Consider the following 25,881-nt stretch of genomic DNA (forward strand, 5'->3'; position numbering starts at 1 on the left):
CTACAGACGATGGCCGCTTTACCTGCTGTATATATGCTATGATTATCGTTATTGTTGGTTCACAGCTGGATACAGACCCTGTCTGCCTCAGGCAGAAATATTACGTAACCACGAGGTCATCTCCATGCGGAGTCGCAAACGTCTAGATTCATCTTGGCCACTCTTTTTGTTGGTTGATTTGCAGGTACAGACAGGTAGGTTCTGACCAACTACTTCCGGGGGACCTCGGATCTACACAACCCGGTTGAGAGCATCGTCGTTGGCCGTGAGACCCCCGACCCCTCGGTCGCCCGACGGCAGCCCACATCAAGTCACGCGGCTGCTCAGGCCATCTAGTGAAGCTCCTCCCACGGGGAGGCGGTGGTCTTCGGACGATGACACGAGCTTCTGCGCCGCCGATTCTGCTGCAGCTCCACAGCCCAGAGTCCGTCTCCACGCAAGTAGCATCATTGCGCAACCTCAAGAATGAGTTGATCGGCCATGACCAGCGCAAGGAAGCCTACGTCAACGCGGGCATCATTCCTGCTCTGGCGCAGGTGCTCAGCTCGAGACGACCAACGGTGAGGACGACCGAGTTCAATGGATCGATACAAGAGGAATCAAAGTCAGCAGAGTTGGAAGCCTGTCTTCAGGCGATTCTGATCGTGGGAAGCTTAGCCCAGGGTATGTGAGAATACGCGCTCTGAAAAAGTATCATAGACTCACAGCGAGATGCATAGGTGGCCCGACTTTTCTTGCTCCCATATTCGCCAGCAATATTCTTCCCGCCCTCCTCTCCACCCTTTCATCCGAAGGATGCCCACTGTCGTTCCGCCTTCCTATTCTCCGGGTCCTAAGCACGATTGCGGATCGTCTACCGCTGCAGAGTCAAGAGCAATGGCCTCGGGACACACGCTTGGCCGACCTTGTCTTCGCCTCTGAGCACATTGGGTGCCTCACTCGGATTCTTGGAGAAAACTACGGATCCGCACAGATCCAGACCTCCATCGAGCTGGCCGCTGCCCTGATTGGAAAGCTATGCACGGAGGAAAGCCACAAGACAGCACTAGCAGAGTGTGGGGTGCTCGATGCCCTGGCGGTCAAGATTGCCTCTTTTGTGGTGGCGCAGGGATTTGTGCTCCCTGGTGCCGAGGACCATCTCCAATATCTAGGTGCTTTGGAGGCAATCCCATCGCCAGCCCCTGCATCTGCCCATTTGGCACCGATTCTCCGCGCAGTTACGGTGATCATTGAGCACTCGAAATGGCGTGCGGAGCATCTCCTCTCGTCGCCCGCAATTGTGACTGTATTCCCCAAGCAGGTGCCGGGCTTTTCTCCATCCGACATCAAAAAGGGGCCGTGGGGAACACCGTATCTTGGAAGTTCAGCGGTGCCACGGCCCATCGGCCCCAATCCGGTCGATGCGCTACTGCCCTCAGTCCCACTGGCCCATGCCAAATCGTCTCCCAACGCCGCAAATTTCCCGCCTCTAGGGCATGGAGGCTCGCAGCGTCGGCACAGTAGCCACTCTTTCCCCACACCGTTCTCTCTGACGGAGACGCCTATCCCAGAGGAAGACGAGAACTCCATTGTTCCATGGCTTCTGTGCATTCTGCGTTCGGAAAATGGCATGGCACGGCTGATGGCTGCCCGTCTGGTCACGGCCCTGTTCCGGCTGGGATTGGCAAAGAAACACCGGGTGCCTATGTTTAGTTATCTGCTTATCCCCATCCTCATTCGAATTCTTGACAAGGACTTTTCCTTACCCAATGAAGGTGGTCCCAACTACAGCGGGTTGATCTCGCCGACACAGTGCCTGAAAGAGGAGGCCCCAGCAGTCCTGGCCAACTTGGTAATGGATGATCAAGAATTGCAGAAGCATGCGGTTGATGGCAGTGCGCTCAAACGGTTGTCCCAACTCCTGAAAGAGACATACAATCCAGTTCCAGAGAGCTCGCGACCAATGTGGCAAGCAGAGGGTGACACTTTAGGTGCAGATTCCGAGTCAGTGTCGGCGGAGTGCCGCCTTGGGCCTCCAGGCTACTCACCAACATTGTGCCATGTTATGCGGTATCGGGAAAGTATTCTCAAGGCTTTGGCAGCCTTGGTTCCGTTCAAGGACGAGTATCGCAAGGCGGTCTGTGAGAATGGCGTGGTCCCCTACATCATTGACTCGCTCAAGCCGCGGCCAAGTGATGCACCGGCGGACGCTTCGATTCCCAAGAACACGGCGGCTGACGGCAACCCGACTCCGACGCTGCTGGCTGCTTGTGGCGCAGCTCGGATGTTGACGAGATCGGTCAGTGTGTTGAGGACTAGTCTAATTGATGCCGGGGTCGCCCAGCCTTTGTTTGCTCTCATTAAGCATCCAGATTTAGAGGTACAGATCGCAGCTACAGCGGCAATCTGCAACCTGGCATTGGATTTCAGTCCCATGAAAGAGGTCAGTTGAAACCTTATCTTGGTCCGTGATGCAAATCTAACCTGGTCCCTGTAGGCAATCATCTCCGCTGATATTATCCCGCTTCTGTGCGAGCATGCTCATTCGTCCAACACCAAGCTCCGCATTGAATCTCTATGGGCACTGAAACATGTAGTCTACAACACATCGAACGACATCAAGATGAAAGTCGTCGCAGCACTCGGTCCAGCCTGGATCTGGCAAGTCATCAGCCAAGACCCGGTCAGCAACTTGACAAAACGGGGGATGGAAGACGAGATGGAGCAGGGCGCTGAGATTGCCATGGGTCGAGCCAACTCAGCCGGGGAACAAGTCGACATTTTGAATCCCATGGAGGAAGCCGGCTCAAGGGATGAAAACTTCAAGACGACAGACACCATGCCGCCGTCGAAGATGAGCTTGGAAATGTTCCTCCCGGACGCTCGACGTCGACGCAAACTGGTCCTGCATGGCGACTTGGAGCAATCCACCCAGGCACGACAGGACGATATTGCGGTTCAAGAACAAACATTCGACTTGCTACGCAATATCATCTGCGGTCCAGGCGCCCCCGAGATGATCGATCATTTGTTCAAAGAGATCGGGCAGGATGAGCTCCTTGGCGCGCTGGCGGACAACCTCCGGCCACGCAGCATCCAGCTTCCCCATCGCCGCGAGACCTCTAGTCGGTCCCTGCAAATCCCTGTGGAGATTCTGAGCTCGGTCACGGCGCTGATTATCCACCTGGCTGCGGGCCTCCCCCGACACCGGCAGCTGCTCGTGTCGCACCGCAACCTGATGCGTTCGCTGACCGACTACTTCAACCATACTCATCGCGAAGTGCGGGTGAACTGCGTATGGGTGGTGATCAACCTCATCTACGAAGAAGATCAGAGTGACCGTGAAGGGTGCCGTGAGCGCGCTGCTAAGCTGCGGACATTGGGGATCGCAGACCGGCTGGCCAGTTTGGCGGACGATTCCGATTTGGATGTGAAGGAGCGCACCAAGACAGCGATGCACCTACTGAACTCCCTAGCGCCGGCATGATTGGGATTCGGATTTATTTGACGGGACAAAACAAAACTGGATGGACATTGGCGTCGGAGTAACTATTTTGAGTCTTGTGTATAAGCATCCATGCGAGATACGTAGTTCGTGTTATCTAATCGCCAGTGGAGAAAGCAAACGTCATTGTATCAACTGTGCCAGCTCAAAAGCATTTTACTTGATTCCTTCATTCAGCACATACACAATCAACTCGAAACCATGTCTCCCGTTCCCGCCTCCATTCTCCGCGCCCTGTCTCTATCTTCTGATCCGTCAAAAGTCAGCCTCTCATCTTCCGGCCTGGGGTCAGGATTCACCAGCACCGGGGCCATTCGAGCCAAGGTAGCCACCGAAAAAGGCGAAGAAGAAGAGCGCCGGTACTTCGTCAAGACATCAGCAGATGGCAAAGCTGCCGAGGAGATGTTCCGCGGGGAATACGAATCTCTCAATGCGATTGCAGGCTCGGTTCCGGGGTTCTGTCCGCGCGCTCTGGCTTGGGGACCACTAGAAGACCCGGACAATAACAAGAAATTCTTTCTCGCGACGGAGTTCCTTGACCTGGGCGGCTCAATGGGCCGCAGTAGCTCTGGTGATGAGAGCACGCCAACGACTCTTGCACATCGGCTGGGAAAACTACACACCACGCCCGCACCACCAGATCCAGAGACGGGGCGGCGTCGATTCGGGTTTCCCGTTCCTACCTTCTGCGGGGATACAAAGCAACCGAATCAATTCCACGACAGTTGGGCCGATTTCTACGCGAACGAGCGCCTGCTCACCATCCTAGCCTCGTCAGAGCAGCGCAATGGCCGCGACGCCGGACTGCGCGAGCTCGTCGAGAAAACCGCGCACACGGTTGTTCCCCGACTACTAGGCGACGGCCATTTGGGATATAATTCTCGTGGAGAGGGGGAGGGGATTGTCCCCGTCGTTGTGCATGGGGATCTATGGAGCGGAAACGCAGATTATGGTCGGATCGTGGGTACTGGAGGAGACGAAAAGCCTGGTGATGTGGTCTATGACCCGTCCGCATGCTATGCGCACAGCGAGTTTGAGCTAGGGATCATGCATATGTTTGGGGGCTTTGGGGCACGGTTCTTCAGCCAGTATCATCGTGTTGTGCCCAAGACGGAGCCCGTGGAGGAGTACGAGGATCGGGTGCGGTTGTACGAGTTGTGAGTTCTGCCTGATCTCCCCTGATATCCAGAATATAGGCTAATACCTTATATGTAGATACCACCATCTGAATCATCATGCCATTTTTGGAGGCGGGTATCGATCTGGTGCGATGTCGATTATGCAGAAGTTGGTTCGGAAGTATGGCGATGCGAAGCCGTAGATCCGCCGTGATGCCCGAGCGAGATGATGTCACATATTAGAAATAACTACGTAGTCTCTCTTTTCCCACTCTCTTCTTTCATCTTCATTTCTATTCTCATACGATGTCCCATCCCGACTCGAATCTCCACCCCGAAGCCACTGGCCCCGCCAAAGCGCTGGTCGACCGCCACCGCGCGGAGCAGCCCTTGAAGCTGTATGCGGGGTGGTTCTGTCCGTAGGTTAACATCTCACAAAAATAAAACAGTATAAACTAACTATCTCCAGATTCGGTGTGTTCTATTAAGCTAACTCTAAACTTGCTCATTTGGATACAAGACTAATCTATCTATCCCCAGTGCAACGAGTGTGGCTCGCCCTAGAAGAAAAGCAAATTCCCTACGAATACATCGAAGTGAACCCGTACCACAAACCGGCTTCCCTCCTCACCCTCAACCCACGCGGTCTGGTGCCCACGCTCTCCTGCCCAACTAAGCCTTCTCCGCGGCCACTGTACGAGTCCACCGTGATATTGGAATACCTCGAAGATGCGTATCCAAACTATGGCCCGCGTCTCCTCCCAACGGATCACTACGAGCGAGCCCGCGCGAGGATCTGGATTGACTATGTGACTTCGCGGATTATTCCTGCGTTCCATCGTTTCCTGCAGTATCAGCCTACAGGTCCACAAGATGGAGGGCTGGACAAAGCCCGCCAGGAATTCCTGGATCATCTCAAGGTCTGGACAAAGGAGATGCATGCGACCGGTCCGTTCTTCTTAGGAGATGAATTGAGTGCTCCGGATCTTGTGCTGGCACCCTGGGCGGTGCGATTGTGGGCGTTTGATGAGTTTAAAGGTGGGGTAGGGATTCCGTCTGGTGGACCCGATGAGGCCGTTTGGGACAGATGGAGGAAGTGGGTTGCTGCTTTAGAGGATAGGAAGAGTATCGTGGAGACGACGAGTGAGAGGGAGCACTATCTGCCCATCTACAAGCGCTATGCGGATGATGAGGCGCAGAGTGAGTTGGCGAAGGCGACGAGGGCGGGACGGGGTGTTCCTTGAAAACATATCAGAGAGACACAGTTTATCTTCTCTACAATAATAAATGAAAGATGAATGAGTACATAAGAAGTGAGAGAGAAAGAGAGACTCAAAATATAGTCCCACAAGTATGAATAAGTAGCATGTTGTGCTGACTTCGCTGTAATATGGAAACCCAGAGTTCCTGCCTGATCAGCACAGGTCCTCTTCCTATATATGTATCACCACAAGTCTATGCCTGTTAAAGATACCAGCTCGACTCCCGTGGTCAGCGGAGTGACCTGCTACGATGGTCACTGGCTGTCCCATCGAGGACTAGCTCGCTCCCTCACAGCCCCCGGTGGACACAAGTGGGCTGGCATCGTTTTGCAGGCCAGGGGGAACCCCAGCCGGTCTCGATAAGCTTTCAAATTCTTATTCTTTGGATTTCCCTCACTAAAATAAACAAGAGGATTGATCGAGTGGTTTGACCACATCCGCGACAACATTCTTCCGACTGACATAATCCATCATCGCGTCCCATCGCCAAGTCCGCTTCTTCTTCCGCGTCAACGACCCATCGGGACTGTCAATCTTGCAATGGCGCCTGAGAAAAAGGACGGGCCGCTTCGTCGCGGCTCATTCTTAGAGCCCGGCGCCCCAGAGACCCCCGTGATCCACCCGTCATTCATCCAGGTGGCCAAGCCGTATATCTTCGAGCAGACCATCCAGGACTGTATCGAGGCTATGGGCGTCAATCCAATGCGCGAGGAATCGCTGCGTCTCCAGGGCGTGACCTGGATTGATAATGTACGGAAAGTGCTTCGTCTGTAAGTTTCCCCCGGCCTGTTATGGGAAGCAGGTGTTGATTGAATGGCCCAGACCCGTCCGCACTTTCAACACGGCCGTGATGTATTATCATCATTTTCGGTTGGTGCACCCGGATAATGAGTATAACTACGTGGTAAGTTTTTTCGTGCTTGTTTCCGAGTGTGAAGCTAACTTCCCCACAGGATGCAGCAGCGGCGGCTTTATTCGCCGCGTGCAAGATTGAAGACACACTCAAAAAGTCCAGAGAAATTGTCTGCGCAGCTTACAATTTGAAATTATCACCATCTGAACATCTGCCGTCTGATGACCCGGTAAGATATATGATTGTGGTGTGTGAAGAAGCGACGCTAATATAAGGACAGTTCTTCGAAACAAATGCCCGAGGCATCATCGGCCTCGAAAGGCTCATGCTAGAAGCCTCTGGTTTCGATTTTCGGACTCGCCATCCCCAGAAGAGGCTGATGAAATTAACCCGAAAATTCGGCCTGACACACGACTCCGAGATTTCTCGCCTGGCCTACCGTATCTCATTGGATCTCTACCGGACCTTTGCCCCTGTCAAACAGGCATCCTCAGCCATGGCATTCGCCTGCCTCGAGCTTGCAGGACGACTACTGGATCAGCCCATTGAAGCCGTCGAGTCTGGAACGGGATATGAGCAGTGGAATACAAACCGTGACGAAGTCATGGAAACCCTCTTCGACCTCCTCGAACTTTATACCGACCAGCGCTCATCTACGATCGTGGGACCTCAATTCGCCCCCGACCGTTTCTTGACCGTCCGCATCCCGCTTAACCAAGAAGCAGACGCGCAGCATATCCCACGGTACACGCGCTGGATAGAGCGTCCGCGCATGCCCAAGTCCTCGCCCAGGGAATCCAATGGTGCTGGTACGGCGCCGCGGCCGAACCATCCGCTAACCCCAATTGCTGCGAATGGCGACCGCCTGAAAATGAATGACCGTGGCTCTGACGCCGCAGTCCGGTTTATGTTGGATCCTGCTTGCGCAGAGGAGGAGAAGAAGCAGGTTACGCAGTATTTTACTGTTGAGATGGAGGAGTATGAGGTTGAAGAGTAAATGCTTCAGTCGGTATTCGGATCCTCCGCTTTTCGTCCTGGACATTTGACATAACCCGAGTGCTATCTACCGAGCACGGTTGAGTGGCGAGCCACTTAATCCACCGAACCCCCACCCAGAACGGATTTCCCAGCTCCATGGCCTTGGGGCGTCTTCGGCTGGACAGGCAGAGAACACGCCAGCTGTGATTCTTTCACTCAAGTTCTCGACGTCTTATCGTCCTAACGTGCTCACAGTCTCTCCCGGCCCATTGGCTCCCTCTCTCTCGCACATACATTCTCTCGTGGAGAGGACAGGAAGAGATGAACGACAGTGATCATCCTTGCGGAGCACGTTAATGAGGATAGATTAACTCAATGTATACAAGATACCCCTACGAACCCATTCCGTAGCTAGAAGGAAAAACCATGTATTTTGACTGTCATCTCAATGTACCTCACAATACCTTCGTTCATACTGTTCAGTCCATCGCTTCACTACCTTAACGATATCTAGAACTTTAAATTTCTCTACGCACCTTGCAACCAAGCCCATTCCAGAAGACGTTGGAAGTAGCCCTTCCCTTCAATTGTCTTCGGTTTAGCGTACGTAATCAATCTACCTTGCCATTCAGCTTCAAGCTGAAATGTTTGTAGCGAATGTAAATTCCTAATAGGGAAGGTATATCACTATGTACAGAGAACGTAGATTCTAGCTACTTGATCTCTTGGTAATGGTCTAATTATTGGAGGCTTTGTCTTCTAGCTGTGCGCACTCGATTACTACATGAAAATGGGCTTATGGTCTAGGGGTATGATTTTCCCTTCGCATGGGAGAGGTCCGGGGTTCAAATCCCCGTGAGTCCAAATTTCTTTTTTCTGTTTTTGAAATCCAGTAGTGTTTTTTTTTACGATTGTGAGTGTGAAAAAAGTTTTTTGTGTAATCTGAATGGATAAAATGACAGGGAGAATAATGGTAAGTACCCTACATCCAACAATAGAAAGCGAGCAGGAAACGTCGAGTACGCGCCCTAGAAGTCAGAAGCGTGGGTACCTCCTTAGTCCTTATGGAACCGACACGGCTGCTTACCTCAGATGAAAGCCGTTTGTGTCAGAGTGGAATTTCTACCAGTATAATTTACTAGGATTCATCTACCAGAATGTAAACAACATTCAAAGCACGTAATACATGATATAATCTAGAGAAGAGCTGTGTAATACATAATATCATCCAAACCTCGTAGCACCAAGCGATTTTAGGTAACCTCGACGTTGACGTAGTTACCACCATTGTTCACATGGACATAACCTCCAACCTTGCCATTGCTTCCGCAAGTATCGATCAACTGTTGGATGTAGTACTCCACGCAAGGCAACGGCTCACAGTAGCTATAGGCGTAATCATCATCTTGGCAGAGAACCAGGCTGCAAGAGTTGTTCTTGTCGACCGTCTGGCAGCCAGAACCGTAGGGCTGGGCACACGGAGTGCTGACGGCGTTGAAAGACCCGCCGATGCCGAAGGCCGAGCAGTCATCAATATCAGGACTTCCGTCACTTGTCTGGCACACTGGAGCATCGGCTGGAGGACAGCCAGAGGGCAGTGAAAGTGATGAGCTAGACGGGGAAGCTGTGGTGGTGGACGGAGGCGGCACCGTGGTTGAGGGCACCGGTGTGACGGTTGACGGTTGAAGAGGCGTTGACGATGATGATGGGGTAGAAGGTGGAGTAGAAGCTGGTCCTGTGCTGCGAGTGGTGCTTGTCTCTGTGCTTCGTCCTGAACTTGATCCTGTGCTCGATACAAGTGGTGTGGAACTGGACGCGTGCGATGTGGACCCGGAGGACCCGGACCCGTGCCAAGTAACATCAGGAGCATCGGTGGAAGCGAGAACATCAAGCATGTCCTCTTCAGCTTGGGCCCAGGCGAAGTTCCATGCGTCACCCAGCGGAGTCCCCGTCGGCCCGGCGCTCATTGACTGAGTCGAGGATCTTGTGCCAGTAGAGGAGCTTGTGCCGGTAGAGGAGCTTGAGCCAGTAGAGGAACTTGAGCCAGTAGAGGAACTTGAGCCGGTAGAGGAACTTTTAGCGGTAGAGGAACTTGTGGGGGTAGAGGAACTGGAGCCGGTAGAAGAACTGGAGCCGGTAAAGGAACTCGAGCCGGTAGAGGAACTCGAGCCGGTTGAGGAACTTGAGCCGGTCGAGGTTGACTCCCCACTCGTCGAGGACTGACCATCGGTTGAGGTGTGGTCGTTGTCCGGGGGGTCATCTGGGGGCGGGTCAGGTCCTCCAGGTGGCGGGGGGTCTCCATCGGCCAGAGGCACCGGGTGAGCACCGCAGCAGAGTCCCCAAGAGGAGCTGCTGTCGCCGTTAGGGCAGAAGATGGGGACCACGCAGGATCCCTGGGCACACAGAGAGCCAGTGCATACCCAGGCACCGGTAGGACCAATGCTGCCGGAGCTGGTGTAGGTAGAAGTGTATGTGACAGACGTGGTCGTGCCGCCGCCGTTGATGATGGGAACAACCGTAATCACAGGACCTACCGATGACCCTGACGTGGTCGAGATGCCTGAAGATCCGGTAGATCGGCCCGATGGCATCGAAGTTGTAGCGGGGGGGACCCCAGTGGTCGTAGCGCCTGTTTTGGAAGTCCCGCCAGGGGTTGAACCACCAGTCGAGCCACCGGTATTGCCAGGTTTAGTTGAACCAGTAGTCGAGCCACCGGGGGTGTCAGGAGTGGAAATGGGAGTCGAAACCGGCGTCGAGACCGGAGCCGAACCCGGGGTAGATCCAGGCTGCGAGGGCTTCGAAAGCGTGTTGGTACCGGAGGAGGTCCCCGACGACTCGCCAGTGCTCGAACCCGTCGACTGGCCAGTGCTCGAATGAGTCGAGGAGTTGCTAGAGTGCGAGTGTCGTGTGGTGGTGCTTAACGTGCTCAAGCCGTCACGACGCATCATCATCATCGCATCCCAGTCGGATAGACCTTTAGCGTAGACGGCTCGCTTTTTGGTCCCGCTGCCACTGCCACTGGGTAGAACCTGGACGAAGCCGTTCGCCATGGCACGCATGTTGTTGGCGATCAGAGAGGCTCCCACACCGACGAAGCCGTAGCTGTCGGCGTTCTGGTATCCCTGGGCGCCGAAGCCCCTGCAGACACCCCAACCGTACGAGTTGGGAGAGTTGACGTCGATGGCACGGACCCCACCAGTCACGGCGTGGGTCATCTCGTGCAGGGTCAGCATGTCGCCGAGTCTGGCCACGTCCATGGGTGTGATCCCCGGGTATTTGGCCAGGAATTTCTTGTAGACCTCGGCGCCCTTTGGCAGATTGGCAGTTACGTCGCTGAGGACCTTTTCATTTCGCCCGGCCAAGTACGTGATAAACTGGGGGCACATTTGAATTTGCGACGGCTTGTCTTCATTCATGTTGGCCCAGTTGAGTGTCCAGGCGAACTAGTTGATTGGTCAGTCAATACATGTCAACATAGAGACAGCGGTGGAGATTGCTTACAGTGCTCTTGGTGTCTTTGCACGAATGATAGGAATTCTCCATGCGAAGGTCGGCGCCAATGGTTGGATCACAGGCAAATCCCGTTTTTGACTTGCGATCACAGTCATGATTCTCGTAGTTGAACGGGGCCTTGTCGCCAGGGGCTTTGAACGCGGTGAACCGATCATAGTTGCAGTAGATGACGACGCTGCTCTTGTCCAGCGGGGAGTACCTCGCCGGGCGTTTGCGGCTGATCCTGGGTCCCACCTGGGCTCCCTTGTACTTGAGAACATCCTCGAATATCGAGGACGCCTGCAGCCAAGACGCTGACGAGGTTGAGGGCTTGTCGTTACTCAAAGTCGACGGGAACATGTAGGAGAGCAGGTCCCTCTGGGCTGTCCACTCAGCAGACGGCGATGAAGGGTTAGCATCGGAGGCGAGCGAGTCGAACATGTCCGATGCCGCCTGGGCCTGACTGAAGGCACTGTTGAGCCATTGAGTGATAAGGGCCTGGTTGTCATTGCAAGACTCATCCAGGTAGTATGCATCAACAAGGGGAGTCGTTAGAGCGACGGCCAGGGCGGCCAGCCGCACTGTAGACCTAGCAAAATGCATGGTGCAAGAAGAGCCTATTACAGGGACAAGGCCGTGCAGAAAAGCTAGACTGATACCGAGAGGCGAGGGTCATCTCGACGAGGAGCTGGGAGTCTGGTTCTTATACCTGCAATAAACCCCCTTCCCCCTGAAAGAGAAAAATACAAAAAGGGAATGCGGTTCGACAGCGCCGCGGGCTCGACCAATGAGTTGCTCTACTAAAATTATGTCCTGCCCCCACTAATATAGTTTGAAGAATCTGGGCTAATTCGGTGAAGATTTCCAGCCGCACCTAATCCCTGTTTGCATCAGGTGGTATCATGGTGAGACGCTGGTGCCTTTTTGTGCTGATTTGGGACTGGCCGCCTCCTGTCGATCTCGGTTGTCGGTGGCAAAGCAATCAAAACCAGACTCGAGGCGCAAGATTGAGTACTTAGTAGATCCTTCTTGGCCAAGCATCGCCTTGTGGAGCCTCGTGTGTACCTGCAGGGAACATAGCCCAGTCGGAAAGTCGGAGGGGGCTCCGCTTTGCCACGACGGGGACAGAGCCAAGCTCAGGCGGTGCTGATCAAGAGATTCGGTTTCACGATTGCTTTTTTAGACTTTCGATCAAACTTGGGGGCCGGACTGCGCTGCACGGAAACTTTCCATTCGGCAGCTCGGTAGGTCTTGATAGAGTCAACTCCGTAAGATGCCTAGAGGATTGATCCGTGGATGAGACGCTGGGACGCGGGAGAGGGAGAGAGAGTGGGAGCGAGTTGGAGAGAAAACGTGAGACGGCCGATATGCTTCTTCAGCCTTGTGGAGAGACAGCCGAGACGCTCTGTCAGCCTTGTGCAAAGTTACGAAACGGCAGAGACGCTCGTAGGTACAGCCTCGAGGGTCTCCACGTGGGGGCTAAGCTTCTGAGACACACCAAACCTAATCCGTGCCATCCCCACAGTTGCGCAGTTCCAGATTCGGAGTCTATTCTTGCCACTGTTTCAGACTCGCCACTGGAATTTATCTTTCGACCTCTTTGCTTTTCTTCCGCTTCTGTTCTCTCCGCACGCTTTGCTCCCTTCTAGACAATGTCGGATTACGACGAGGATGACGACCCCATCATGTGGCCCCCGGTGCCATGCGGAAACGCTGAGGACTCCGATGGCTCGGCGGCCGAACGAGCGGCCAACGCACCGCCGCTGCTGCCGGCCAAACGACCGCGGGCTCTGACACTTCCGCTCCCGTCTGAAGATGGTGGGGAAGAGGGAGATGACGAGGGCGGCAACAGAGATGGAGGAGAGCAGCAAAGCAGCAGCGGCAGATACATGCTGCGAAACCGGCCTGGCCCAAATATTACCCAGGCTGCCCGCAACACTCCATCTTCAGCCCGTCAGCATACAGCCGACCAATCGCAGTCTCGGCTGCTTTCGACACTGCCCACCGAGATTCGCCAAGCTATTTGGAGGCACGCCGTGGGCGGGCAGCTACTTCACTTGACCCGTGTCCCCAACAGACTCGTCGCTCTTGAATGCGCCCAGCCAAAGGACCTGACCAAGGACCTGGAGACGCTCAGACATGACTGCTGGTGCATGACGAGAATCGGAGCCCTTCGTGGTACCATTCCACGCGTGTACCGAGCCAAGAACGGTGCCCAGCCCACACGACCTGCCAACCTTCTTCCTCTGCTGCAGACCTGTCGGCTAGTATACGCGGAAGCAGTGTCAACATTATACCAAGACAACATCTTTGATATTGATCACCTGGATACACTTCTTTACATGAAAAGATGCATACTCCCTCAGCGTCTACGTCAGATTACAAGACTAAACTTCTCTTGGGATTTCTCTCAACCTGTATACCCAGACTCTCCACGGCACAAGACCTGGTGTGAAGCGTGCGATGTGCTCTCGAGTCTCAGCAGGCTACAGGAGCTAACAATACACCTCACCGGAACTTTCGATGTAACCTCGGAGTATTACGAAAGTAAGTCCTGGGTGCCCCTGCTGGATGCACTCAAGCAGGTCAAGGCCACCCGGCGATACGACGTGTACATCCCGTGGTCCGAGGAGGAGTGCAGCAGGGCGGCCGCTGAGAATGACTTCCCTTTCACCTTGGTGTCTCGGCCCCAGAAGCCGCTTACCCCACGCAAAACTCCCAAGGGCGAGTCCGTTACGCTATTTTAGGCATTGGCTGAGGCTATGCGGAGCTGGCTTCGGTGTGGCTTTTTGTACAATCAATCTAATTAGCTAGTTTATCGAGGCGGCGTTCGAGGCGGCAGCAACCTGGACTTCTAGAAGAATATCTATGCCAATACACGACGGATATGACCACATCATCGGTACCTTGTGATAGCCGGACATTCATGTGTTGAATTGATTAAATGCCGGACTCGAGTAGTAAACCGATGGTTTCCTTCGCGGGCGGCCCCCTGTCTTGCTGTTGTTAGCGCCAAACATTTGACTGCATACAGCATCACGTGGATCACTAGCCAATGCGCGCGATAGCTGGCAGGATCCTACCTCCCTTTTTGCGTATAGTGTGTTTGTGGCTATTTATTTTGTGGTCCCCCACAATCCTTTGACCTGTTGATCGTTTCTATTAACTAAAGTTAATTTACCCAAAAAAAATAGAAACTAAATTAATCATATCTACAAAATCTATTTTAAATCCATTGGTACAATGATCATTACTCCTTTGACCTGTTGATCGTCTTCAGGTACGAAGAAATGATGGCAGTGGCAGCCCTTTTCTTACGGGTGGCTGATTGATGACGAACTCTAAATACGAACTCGGCAGTGCAACCCTCCTGCAGATCTCACGTCAGCTAATCGGCTCTATCATGACTTAATCTGTACTTCTAGACTGGTTTCTAGTTTCAGTGTGGGGCCAAATCCGTTTCATTTCACTCACTTGAACTGAATACATAGCAATTTGGTAAGCACCGTACTAGTAGTCATGTCAATCGTTATCGCTCCAATATTCGAATATCCCTCCGGAACTGCTTCATCCATCCACGCCTAAACAATGCGCTGCACACCAGCGTTTCGATTGTCGAGTTCAGAGTCGACACGGGGGTCCAGCTTGTTTACTAAGTTGGAACCGTGTGGGCCTGCATTGGTTGTGGTGGACGAGACACCAGTTGGCCCATAAGCACCACCTCTAGGGCCGGGATGGCGAGTAAGGTTGTCCGCACTAACGGGGTCAACTCTAGGATCGCGCTCGTTGGCGACATTGCGGTCGTAGGGGTCAATACCCCCGCCATGAGCTCCAGTTGTCCCAATCTGATAATTGCCAGGGCTATCGAATTGAGCAGCGCGGTTGTCTAGCTAGGTTAGTCACTCACTCAAAAATCTTGATAACTTCACACAGAGACGACACACCTCTGTCACTATCGACTCGGGGGTCAATCTTATTAGCGATGTTGGAGCTATGCGGTCCAGCGGTACCTCCCATAACCTCGTGACGGGCACGGTTGTCTGTGATCAAATAAATAGGTTAACCACCTAAACAGAGACAAAAGAATTCTTTTTCCACTACATACCACGGTCGCTATCGACTCGTGGGTCAAGCTTGTTCGCTAGCTTGGAGTTGTGGGGTCCATTGTTTGAGCCACGAGCCGAATCATTATGATGACCAGTCAAGGCCTCTTCAGCTTTCTTAATGATATTACTCATTTTGGTAGGATATGTTGACCTCAGAGTTTTTGTTATTGACCAAGAGGATTTGTAGGTTGATACTGAAAAAGGATCTGGGGGTCTGTAAGGGGCTATATATATTTCATCTTCATAGATGTTAAGCAAACGCCATAGCAAGCAAATGACGTCGTCCTTGCTATCCATGATGCAGTTTTTGTATGTTCTTATCAAAAATGCCCCTTGTCAGGTACAAAAATGGATTTGCAATATTGGCTGTGTCTGATTGTTAGAAATGTTTGGCATGTGGCGGCAAGCTTGTTTTCGCCACCGTAGGCGGGCTTGGAAGGGGGTGCAGAAACAGGACTACACCCATGTAAAGAAGAATAGTAAAGGGAACTTGCTCTAGGTTTCTCTTTTAAGCAAGAATGGCGTCAAAATTCCATCATTCTTTTTTTGAACACGTCTTCCCTTGTCAACAAGCAATCCTGTGTAGCGCCTTGGTAAAGATGTCTGGCGGTGCCTGACCCAAATGTGGCAACCTGGGCCCACTTTGAAAACTCTGACTATTATGCTACCGTTAGGTCGAAAGCCTACACAAGTGGGCTTGTGGTCTAGTGGTATGATTTTCCCTTAGCATGGGAGAGGTCCGGGGTTCAATTCCCCGCGAGTCCATTTTTTGATCTTGTCTGAGATGTGACGGTCGTGTTTTTTGATGTTGTGAGAGTTAGACAGGTTTTTTGTTTTATATAGTGATGTGTGGGTGACATCATTGCAGAGTAATAAATAGCAAGCTTGATATATGAAAGAAATGTGATATGATAAAATTTTAGCATGGGGTGGTCTAAGAGTTTATCTTCTTACTTTTTTACCGTTTTCCGAGACGTGGTACTGGATTTATTTTGCTAATGAGGTTTGAATTCTAATCTGTTTTGCTGATGTTAACCCGCACTAACCAAATATATATTTCTATGCTCAGCCATCATCCCAAAGTACCAATCAACAAGATATGCAAGAAGTACATGAAGTATAGTTAGTCATATAAACAATAGTGAAAACTATCTACAATCGTATCCTATATGTGGTGCGCATTAATATCACCCTTAAAAACTAAAGGTGGACGGGTCATTAGGGAAATTCGACAAGGCCCAAGAATCAAGCTGAGCCCACCAGATAGATCCCTCCAGGTTCTCCAGGAAGCCCTGGTCATCGCCTGGAGGAATAGATGGGGCACCAAGTTCAGAAGGCTGCAAGATACCAGAAATGGCCGAATAATCCACGGGAACAGCGTCTAAGGAAACAGGTCGTTCGGATTTCGTTGATGGCAGTGGCTCTTGCGCGGTAGCATTGTCACCATGACTAGGCTCCTGACGGCCCGTAGACGGATCAGGATCAGCGGCTCCAATTTGTCGATGGACCTCCTGTCGAAGCTCCTCGAGGATGATGCTATACCGCCGACTAGGGCAATTTTGGCGCGTGGCCTCCGCCAGATGCTGCTGGCACGACTCTGCAAGGGAGAAAAGGTAACGCAGCTTATCGGCGTCCCCGGGGCTGGTGGCCGAGGATGAGGACGAAGAAGGGCTTGGGGCGAGCGCTTGACGGTGTTGTTGGATGGTATGGATGTAGACCACGAGGATGGCACAGAAGCACACATAATGCGTGAACCAGAAAGACTGGATCAGGATGCCCTGTTGGGCTAGATCATCTACGAGAGTCATCACGTCCTCGGCGGCCTCGATGCACTTTTGCACATATGTGCTGACCACCGGACGCGATACCTTCGGCCTGCGGCTGAGATCGGTGAAATCGTTTAGGAGGAATGAGCGCGTGACGTGGATCATTGCGTGGGAGTAGGCGAGTTGTAGCACTTGGCTCTGTCGACAGAGTGGAGGGATTAGGCTGGATGCTTTGACGCTGTTGAATAGCGGCGGGGTGGTCTCTTTCCACCTTTCTAGCTCGGAGGTGAGTCGAACGGCCGTCTCTAGTGGTGAGTTGCGGGACAGAGGGTTTATGCTGTAAAGCTGGCGCGAGATCTCTCCCATAATACGACCGAGCCTGCAGAGGGTTAGTCGGATGATCGTGCGAAGAAGGGAGTGAATGCTTGCCGGTAGTGAAGCACAGATGCAATCATCATACTATCCGCCGACCCCGTCCACTTTGCCGGATCCTCTTCTAGCAGGTCATCATCATTTATCTCATCCGGGAGCTCCTGGTCAAGATCTTCGTCGTGCAGGAGCCGTGGTCGTCCGAACATGACGCTCAAGTATTTGTCCAATGTGTACGCACTCCAGAAAATACGTTTGCGCAGCTCCAACTCGAGGTAAGAACAACCTTTTGCCAATTTTGACGGCCACTTCCGGTGCAAACCAAGAGCTGTGACGACCTGTAGAGCTGTGCCAAACAGATACCAGCACTCGTTGGCACGAGAAGTCGATAGCAGATAGAGGCATTGGCCTAGTCGAGCTTGAATCGTCTCCAGCCGCGGCGGTCCTGATTCAAGCGAAGACATGTACTTCGAAGCCACATACCAGCGTTCGCTATCAATTTTTAGATTCAATCTGGGAGAAGCGGGAGTGGCCGAACATTACGCACCTTTCATTGCGTCCATCCGGCATCCCCGGCCGCATCTCCAGATATAAAGTGCTGACAGCGAAGACCATCAACACGATGGCCGTCCTGGCCACCATGCCCCCAGTGGGAAGATTCGAAAGCGAGGTACTATGTTGATACACCTGGCGAACCCATTGCTCGACGCTACCCCGGTGCAGGAACCGGTAGGTCACGATAGAGAAATCAAAATAGATGCCGACAAGCTCCAGCGCCTTCTCAAAGGGCGGAAGGGTAAATTCAATCTCCTGAGAGTTGTGAAATGGGTTGTCACCGAACATGAACACGGCGGCGCTCTTGGATGATTCATTTTGGAGCTCGTCAGGGATCGCAGTGGTCTCATCCTGGTGCAGGCGACTCCATACCCGATTGAGGAACGAAACACCCGACGACGGGCCGAGATAATTGCCCTCGAACGTAGAACCCGGCTCCGGGGAGTTCCGCGGTGACAAGGCACGCTGGTTGCGGGCCGGTTGCTGGAAATCATCATTTCCGGAGGACTCGGTGGCTCGCCGCCGAAAGCTGTTGGTTACCGAGCTGGCGATGGGCGGAGACGCAGATGCAGGCAGAGGCTCTGGTGGCAGACCTCGCGAGTAAGCGGCATAGTATCTGCAGTGTAATGACAGGCGCGTGCAGCGAGTGCAGGGCAGGGTACCCGTACACCGCGTCTTCTTTTCCTTGCACGAGTCGCAGGCCCGGGTGATCTTCTGGCGCGAGCCCTTGGCCGACATCACCGGGCCGGAGGATTTTCGCTTGCGGGTTAACGCCTCTTCATTATTATTATCTAGTTTGAGCATGTCTAGGAAATGGCATCAGTTCCTTCTCCGAGACAATCAATAATGGTAATGAAGGAGAAATTTCCGAGTCCGAGTGGGGGCTCGGGGAGTCTACGCGCGGGGTGTTTTTTTGGTTCCCCGGATTCGTTTTGACTCAGCGATTTCGCTAACTACTCACGATGCTCTGTTGGATCGTCGGATCGGCTCAATGAAGTCATCGCCATCAAAGCCAAACAATTATACTTTGATTATCCGAGGAGGCTTATTATACGGCCCCGGTACTAGGAATCCTTGACAGACAACCGTCCGATTACCAGGACTACTAGTCAGCTCGTTAGATGTCTACGGTGACTCAGGTGATAAATCTAAAATTTTGGGATTGGCCTTGGAAGTTTGCTGGCCATGACTTAGATCTGTTCATAATGCTGCAATGCGTGCCTGTTTAGCCCGCAACGTTCGGAACGGAAGTAGAAACAGGACGGGAAGGTCTGTCAACGATAAAAGGCTGGGGCCGATAAGAGATGTAAGGGACCAGGAAGGCATAGGCGAACATCCATGGCGTATACAGAAAGAGAAGGATGCCACCAGTGAACCGTATATCTATCACAAGGCGATTGCGCTCGGGAGACAACATTTTGGAGAATAATAGAAGTAGGGCTGACATGAAAGAAAGAAACCACGAAGCGGTGGTCAAGAGCAGGATTTGTAGGGGTGCATCAAGTGCCAATGTCATCGAGGATACCGTGACCATAGCAAAACAAACCAGAAAAAACACAATAAAGCAGATATAAAGGTGTGGCACAACCAACCAATTGATTTAACCAGGCCGACAAGGCCAGTCCACACGCACGGCCGCTATGCAGGGCAAATGCGAAAAGCCACAAGGGACTCCAATCGTATGCAAACAACGGTAGGGGAGGCAGTGGAGGAGAGGAGGGTAGGGCAAAAGGGAACAGGGACTACCGGTAACCAAAGAGATTTTGCATGTGATCTTGATTGCCCATGCCGGGGTCCATCTCGGAATCGTTATTGGTGTCGGGCTCAGAGGTATTTCGACGATCGGTCGGTAAGGGGAGAGGAGCCCGATTTAGGATGTGAGAGACCTCGGCGGCCAGTTGATCCTCGGGCATGCCGGCGCGGATCATTTCGATGAGCTGTTGGACAACGGAATATTCGCTCGTGCGGATCGCCTCGAGCAGTAGGTCGACGAACTGACGGTAGTAGCGCAAATCTTCCTGGGTGCGTTTCGCGGATATTTTGCGTCGTTTGTCGGAGCCTTCATCAAAGAGACATTGGCGGCCATGGGTCTCGCATTCGGAACATGGCTTGCCCGGCTTGCCATCTGCGCACTAAGAGAAAGAGAGACGGGACGGTCAGACAAGAGGCATGGCAAGTGACGAGGAGAGGTCAATCCCAAGACAGGTGGGAGACTAGAGTGGGCGGATGTACCCTTGTCCGACGTCGTTTGCACTCCGTACATGCGGTCGATGCTCTCTTCATCCTTGGCTCTTCCGGCGGTAACGGGCCCGGTGGCCCTTGGCCTGGCGGCGTGAGCCCGGGCATCACGGTGCGAGGAGCAATGGGTCGGAGACCCCGCGACCCTAGGTGGTCCATTGGCGGGGCGGGGATGATTGGTCTTGGGGGGAGGGGGAGGAGAGAGGGGGAGGGCGGACAGGGATAAATGATGATAATTAAGAGATGAGGATGAAGGAAACCTTGAATCACGTTGATGTGCCAGACCAAGACCGGCAAGCCACCTGCAGAAAACGCATAATCGGTCCAATACCAAGTTGCGTCTAGGGTGAACAGCTCATGGTCCTTTTTCACCCTAGGATAGGTAAGATTGTGCGGAATGGGCCGAAAGCAGTCAACCAGACTGGGAACTGCAGGTAGTGTCGTGTCTAAAGTCTGGCGGAAATGACAAAGAAAGAAAAGAAAAGAAAAGAAAAGAAAAGAAGGAAGGAAGAAGAAAGAAGGAACGAGGGTGGGAGGCAAGACACGGAAGAACGTGTGTGGCGTATGTGGCGGAGGAAGTGGAGCGAAAGCACAGTAATTATGTCAAGAGAGGACAGTAACTAGTTAAGGGTAAATAGTTGGTCATTGTCCAAGAAGAAAGAGTAACTAGTAATTAACACGCCACAGCACAGATCATTGCCTGAACTAAAGCAACGGAGAGGGGCCCGGGTGTATCCAGAATGATTTAACAGACCCCATCACGATCATCATGATCATCATCGTCATCATGGGCCCGCTACTAACCCCTTCGCTGTTGGACCTTCATCCTATTTCAGTTAGGGAAAAAAAACCAAAACCAAAACAAAGTGAGACGGAGTTCTCATCCGCCCCCTCTGATAGGATCTGATAGGGCACGCCGTCATTCCATTCTCGTTTTTGGATCGTCTGTACTTCTTGGGCGTGCTCATTGGCGCATCGACAGGATCGGAACCTGTCAGCAGCATAACCACCATGGTTCAAATGATGGTGCTGTGGAGGCTCCATTACTAATATGTATTCCGCCGCAAAAAGATGCCCGTGGAAGAGAGAGAGAGAGAGAACGTACAGAAAGTCAATACCAGATCGGTCATCCCGATTGAACGTGTCAGATCTTGCAGAAGATAGTTCGTTTTAATCTACTTTATTTGACAGACTTCTAGTGTTTTAAACTAATTTGCGTCCCACTCTCGGTACTACTTACTGTATACGTCACTTTCACGGCGAGAGAAAAAGGGAAAAAGACGGACGGCAAGGTACAGTCTAGATGTGGTTAGCTGGAGAAGAGGCCGGTCATCGGCGGTCGAATAGACAAAAGAGGACGAGAATCGCCACCAGCGTCGCAATAACTTACAGTAGTCACTACTAGTCTGGAAGGTCCCCGTCGTTGTTGTCAAGCTCGGTAACAAGGTGTCCGTGACAGCTCGGTTGCCCCCGGACTGTCAGTGCTCCAGGGAAGGGGCCTGAGCAACCGGTGGAGCGTGGGCGCTCACTTTTACTGGTGTCGGAGATGCATTCCAACCTGGAGAGCCCCAGAAGATCCATGAGTCGCTGGACCAACACGGTGGACCCCGAGCAGAAACTGTTGAATAAATCGCGGGGCCTCCAGAGCGTTTTTGTCTTTGCGGATATCGACCCAGGGGCATGGTTTTGAGCGGGAATAACGACATCGGATCGGCCTGTTGCGCCGCTCAGATCGGCGACGAACTATTTGTTGTGCATTGGGCATGGCGGAGTGGTACCCTCCGTGCCGCTGTCTCCTGCGACTACCTATTGGAAATGTTCAGTAAGAAAGGGGTGGCTACGTGTTCGGCATACACCGAGATTTAACAAAAGGATCCGTTGTGCGTGGGCAGGGCAAAGATAATGCACCCTGCTAGGGAGAAAAACTACTCCTTCGCCTATTGACCACTGAACCTTATTAGACAGCGGGGCAAGAACAATGTTGACCATTTTACCGTTTTGCCTTGAGCTCCGAGAAAAAGATTGTATAGACTTGCGCGTTATGTGTATGGATATACGGCATACCGTGGGATGTTGCAAACACACACACACATAAAAGTTAGTCTCGCGCCCAAGTTGTAAACCACCTCTATCTAGGAATGTCAAGCGTGTTTAGATCGGGGATACCTGGTTGGGTGGATATTGGAAGGTCTTGATCAACCTATAGTGACTTGTCCTTCAACATTAAAATGGCCCAAGCGAGCCCTAAATAGAGTTTTAGCAAGCGAAGATTCGGCGATTTAAACCGATGGCGTAGCCGAGTACGGGGGGTTTATGCCCCCACCTCGGGTGTTGCAGAATGGGAATAATGAGGGGAGGATTCTAGTAGCTGGAGCAGCAGCTCAGGCTACACAATCAGTGTACGATGCTTCACGTGGAATGAATTGGTATGGACAAAAGAAAAAGAATTATGTACTCGAAACAAACAGCAAGAAAAGAAAAAGAAAGATCTCATACACGAGAGTAAAGAAGGATATCAAAATAACGCGACGCTGCAGAGTCGATCTAGGGTTCGGTTCAATCAATAAATCGGGCGTCCCTCATCCCACCGACGGGACTCCCTCCTTGGGCTGGTAGTCGACAACTCAGCCCTGCCGTCGTCGGGGGTAGACATGTGCTGACCCGAAGGAGAAGGTAACGAGAACTTCGAACTGTCGCGACGGTTGGCGCTGTTGAGGTTCTCAGGGCTGAGAGCGACACCGCCAATACCACCGATCCACTCCCAGACGCGAGAGATGTCGCCGCTGTGGCTCTCACGAACGGCAGCACGAACATTGGCATTGCCTTCGATGACATTGCGGACACGGCGCCATAGTTCCTCGCGCCGGGAACCGTGTAATTCAGAGCGTAGGACATCGTCGCGCAGCTGCCCGATAGAGATGTATGGCTCTCTGGCGTCGCTGCGCGAATACAAGGCTGCTTGGGTGGCGAGACGGTCAAGAGTCGTGGCGACCAATTCGGGAACACGGGCGATATCTCTGCGGCGGGCGAGAACTCGGGTACGAGCGTAGATGATAGCACCGACTCCGAGGGCTAGAAGTGAAAGAGGGAGTCTATACGCGAGGAGAGCGAGGCGTACATATCGTCGGAGGGCGCAGGTGAGTGGGAGTCTGGAGATGGTGTTTGTGCCGAGGACGAGGACTGCGGAAGGTCTGTGATTGCGATGGCATCTCTGTTAGTTCCAGCACATAAGGTCAGAACCAAGATCTTTTGTTTTTTTTTGTTGAAAAGTACGCCGGGGATCCATATCCAGCACGACGAAAGAGACATGAAGATGCCCGAGAAGATATGGGGGGAAACTTACTCATCGGTATGGCTCACAACATCGTCTTTGCCAACAACCTCGCCAATCGCTCCCTTCCAGAGATCGTCGAATTCGGTGTCACTCAAGCCCTTGCGGCGCTTTTTTGCCACCTGTTCCTTGAGCTCCGGCTCACTGATCTCAAAAGATCGAGCCTCTTTGCCCTCATCCTTCAGCTGACCACATTCCCATTTGGCTCTCCGATCCCGCAGCTCCTCTACAGCTTTATCAGCAACAGCCTTGACGCGGCGTGCTTTCTCGCTGTCTGGCTCGCATGTCGGCGGCAGGGGCACCAACCCACCAAGGGAGAGAGGATGCGGTTTGAGAATGAAGTCATGTTCGCAACGAGCCTCAAAACCAGGATAGCAGAAGGCATGTGACGGGCAGGGCTCACAACGCGGCTCTAAAACGTGTGCCCATTCAGGAACATTGGTTTCCGCCAGCGACCAAGTCGGTTTTCCGAGGCCACAAAATCCAATCTCGACCTTCTCCTTGCGCCAATAGGCTCCGAAACTTGCCAGTAGCACGATAACCATAAAAAAAGGCGCCATGCTGGAGGACTTCTTTCGAGACCGACGAGCTTTCTTGGCTGGGTACATGACATCCGCCTGTTCATTCTCTAGAGCAAGCTGTTCCTCCGGCGTGAACTCTTCGCCAGCGCTCAGTTCGTCTTCATCCGATTCCTCCTCCTCTTCTTCTTCTGACTCTTCCTCCTCCTCCTTGGTAGGCTGCAGCCGGGAAGCAAAGTCGAAGCTATCTCTCGTAGGGGCCTTCATGCCATCTTCTTGCTTGACGCGCGTTGGAGTCTCGGATTTGCGTGATCTCCGTGTGCCTCTCAAAGCAGGGCTTTCCGTGGACAACCGTCCACCACTCTTCCGCTTTCCATCATGGCTTGTCCTTCGGCTGCTTGGCATTTCCGAGGGACTCCCACTCTGAAAGGGATTGTCGTCGGTAAACACACTCACATCTCGTGGCTCTGACTTGATAGTTGAGGAGTGGTCTTCAAACTCAGTAGAGGGCAAAACCTCACTGCGTCGCAGCTTGCGGGCTGTGGACTTTCGCGGCGACGTACCAACAGCTACAACGGGAGTCGCGAGGCCGTCATCGCCAGTCTCCGTATCAGACGCACGAGGGTGTTTGCCTACTGATCGCGCGGTGGTGGTCTTCCGTCGGGATGCAGCGGGGGTAGCAAGGCCGCTCTCCTCAGTGTCAAAAGTAGAGGCGCGAGCACTCCGTCTGGGCGCAGCCCTCCTCGACCCAGCCACAGACGATGCGTCGCTGGCTATCGAGCTTGCGCGACTGCCCATATCAGTGATTCCATCGCTCGTTCTCCGTACCCTGTCGCGATCGCGCAAGAGTTTGCGTGCCTGCGGGAGGACCTCATCCTGTAAGATGCGGATGAGCTGGGCCTTTTTCGCGGAGGCAGGGTAGGAGATATCGTGGTTGACGAGGATGGAGCGGAGGCGCGGGACAGTGAGGGAGTTGAGATCAAAATCTGCATGCAGGTAGTCCAGTTCGTCGGCCATGGTGTGCGAGGTGCGACGTGGTCGCTTTTCACGTCACGCACACACAGCTGCTGAAAGTTCGGCGACTCAAGCTGGACGGAGGTCGATACAGCGATGAAAAGGGGACTGCTCAGATTTTCCGGCCGGATGGAGGGCTACCGCTTTTCGTCTTTGGGTTTGGCGTTGTTTGAATCTGAGCAAGCAGTAAAAGTGGCGCGAGCGTTGTTGCCCTCAGGGCCGAACAGGGTTCGTGGGTCGGTATCCAGGGCAACAGGCGGGGCGTGAAGCACGAGTAATGTCTATCACGGGAGAAGGAGGGTGTTGAGAGTATTTAAAGAAGTAACGTTCTTTTCTTCGTCAATATCATCTGATGGAATCGCGTTGCAAGAAGTCAGAGAGATAAGTGTGTGAGTTGGCGAGTTGAGGAATGGCGATGACGACAAAAAGAAAAATAAACAGAGGCATCTCACGTGATCCGCCACATCCTGTATACTGTACAACTCCCAAGTCTTCCTTCGTCTTCGTCCACACAGTGTTTGGAGAGGTTATCCTATAGCTAGGAGGGACAGTATAAATAAAATATATTCATAGCATCAAATACAACCCGGGTCCCCGAGGATCAAAGATAAAGATAAAAGAAAACCAAAACCAAACCCCATGAGAAACCCCAAAATACAAACAACGAAAGAAGATAGAACAAAAGAAGACATCTCAGTATAATTTCATGATTCCACCGTGGCTCCACACCAATGCTTTGCAAGGCAAAGAAAAAAGCAAATCAGGTTGACTGGAATAGAGACTCCCAGACCAGTGAG

At 52.7% G+C, this 25,881-nt stretch overlaps 10 protein-coding genes and 2 non-coding genes across 12 annotated transcripts; 7 read left to right on the plus strand and 5 right to left on the minus strand.

The window, feature by feature from the left end:
• Window positions 1-374: 374 nt before the first annotated feature.
• Window positions 375-3,466, plus strand: PFLUO_LOCUS6605 (uncharacterized protein; the record flags this gene model as incomplete). The annotated part of the gene is made up of 3 exons (XM_073784164.1): window positions 375-663; window positions 720-2,422; window positions 2,477-3,466. 3 exons carry the CDS (start codon window positions 375-377, stop codon window positions 3,464-3,466), a joined length of 2,982 nt encoding a protein of 993 aa, XP_073640647.1.
• A 219-nt stretch (window positions 3,467-3,685) lies between these two features.
• PFLUO_LOCUS6606 (uncharacterized protein) lies at window positions 3,686-4,805 on the plus strand (the record flags this gene model as incomplete). Its single annotated transcript, XM_073784165.1, has 2 exons — window positions 3,686-4,641; window positions 4,700-4,805. 2 exons carry the CDS (start codon window positions 3,686-3,688, stop codon window positions 4,803-4,805), a joined length of 1,062 nt encoding a protein of 353 aa, XP_073640648.1.
• Window positions 4,806-4,908: 103 nt separating this feature from the next.
• On the plus strand, window positions 4,909-5,846 carry PFLUO_LOCUS6607 (uncharacterized protein; the record flags this gene model as incomplete). Its single annotated transcript, XM_073784167.1, has 2 exons — window positions 4,909-5,017; window positions 5,143-5,846. 2 exons carry the CDS (start codon window positions 4,909-4,911, stop codon window positions 5,844-5,846), a joined length of 813 nt encoding a protein of 270 aa, XP_073640649.1.
• Window positions 5,847-6,404: 558 nt separating this feature from the next.
• On the plus strand, window positions 6,405-7,714 carry PFLUO_LOCUS6608 (RNA polymerase II C-terminal domain kinase beta subunit; the record flags this gene model as incomplete). Its single annotated transcript, XM_073784168.1, has 4 exons — window positions 6,405-6,634; window positions 6,687-6,768; window positions 6,818-6,946; window positions 6,998-7,714. 4 exons carry the CDS (start codon window positions 6,405-6,407, stop codon window positions 7,712-7,714), a joined length of 1,158 nt encoding a protein of 385 aa, XP_073640650.1.
• A 773-nt stretch (window positions 7,715-8,487) lies between these two features.
• On the plus strand, window positions 8,488-8,559 carry PFLUO_LOCUS6609. Its single transcript has one exon. It is a non-coding gene; the product is annotated as a tRNA-Ala (tRNA).
• Window positions 8,560-8,948: 389 nt separating this feature from the next.
• Window positions 8,949-11,790, minus strand: PFLUO_LOCUS6610 (uncharacterized protein; the record flags this gene model as incomplete). The annotated part of the gene is made up of 2 exons (XM_073784169.1): window positions 8,949-11,138; window positions 11,197-11,790. The coding sequence occupies 2 exons, from the start codon at window positions 11,788-11,790 to the stop codon at window positions 8,949-8,951; spliced, it is 2,784 nt and encodes a 927-aa protein (XP_073640651.1).
• Window positions 11,791-12,839: 1,049 nt separating this feature from the next.
• Window positions 12,840-13,934, plus strand: PFLUO_LOCUS6611 (uncharacterized protein; the record flags this gene model as incomplete). The annotated part of the gene is made up of 1 exon (XM_073784170.1): window positions 12,840-13,934. The coding sequence occupies one exon, from the start codon at window positions 12,840-12,842 to the stop codon at window positions 13,932-13,934; it is 1,095 nt and encodes a 364-aa protein (XP_073640652.1).
• Window positions 13,935-14,768: 834 nt separating this feature from the next.
• On the minus strand, window positions 14,769-15,425 carry PFLUO_LOCUS6612 (uncharacterized protein; the record flags this gene model as incomplete). Its single annotated transcript, XM_073784171.1, has 3 exons — window positions 14,769-15,073; window positions 15,132-15,227; window positions 15,293-15,425. 3 exons carry the CDS (start codon window positions 15,423-15,425, stop codon window positions 14,769-14,771), a joined length of 534 nt encoding a protein of 177 aa, XP_073640653.1.
• A 561-nt stretch (window positions 15,426-15,986) lies between these two features.
• On the plus strand, window positions 15,987-16,058 carry PFLUO_LOCUS6613. The gene has a single exon. It is a non-coding gene; the product is annotated as a tRNA-Ala (tRNA).
• Window positions 16,059-16,486: 428 nt separating this feature from the next.
• Window positions 16,487-18,721, minus strand: PFLUO_LOCUS6614 (uncharacterized protein; the record flags this gene model as incomplete). The annotated part of the gene is made up of 3 exons (XM_073784172.1): window positions 16,487-17,438; window positions 17,489-17,920; window positions 17,976-18,721. The coding sequence occupies 3 exons, from the start codon at window positions 18,719-18,721 to the stop codon at window positions 16,487-16,489; spliced, it is 2,130 nt and encodes a 709-aa protein (XP_073640654.1).
• A 1,004-nt stretch (window positions 18,722-19,725) lies between these two features.
• On the minus strand, window positions 19,726-20,380 carry PFLUO_LOCUS6615 (uncharacterized protein; the record flags this gene model as incomplete). Its single annotated transcript, XM_073784173.1, has 2 exons — window positions 19,726-20,108; window positions 20,245-20,380. The coding sequence occupies 2 exons, from the start codon at window positions 20,378-20,380 to the stop codon at window positions 19,726-19,728; spliced, it is 519 nt and encodes a 172-aa protein (XP_073640655.1).
• Window positions 20,381-22,781: 2,401 nt separating this feature from the next.
• PFLUO_LOCUS6616 (inner nuclear membrane protein enriched at telomere/subtelomere region) lies at window positions 22,782-25,087 on the minus strand (the record flags this gene model as incomplete). The annotated part of the gene is made up of 2 exons (XM_073784174.1): window positions 22,782-23,313; window positions 23,565-25,087. 2 exons carry the CDS (start codon window positions 25,085-25,087, stop codon window positions 22,782-22,784), a joined length of 2,055 nt encoding a protein of 684 aa, XP_073640656.1.
• Between the last annotated feature and the right edge of the window lie 794 nt (window positions 25,088-25,881).

This window comes from Penicillium psychrofluorescens (genome assembly GCF_964197705.1).
Source record: "Penicillium psychrofluorescens genome assembly, chromosome: 4".
Lineage (NCBI taxonomy): Eukaryota > Fungi > Ascomycota > Eurotiomycetes > Eurotiales > Aspergillaceae > Penicillium > Penicillium psychrofluorescens.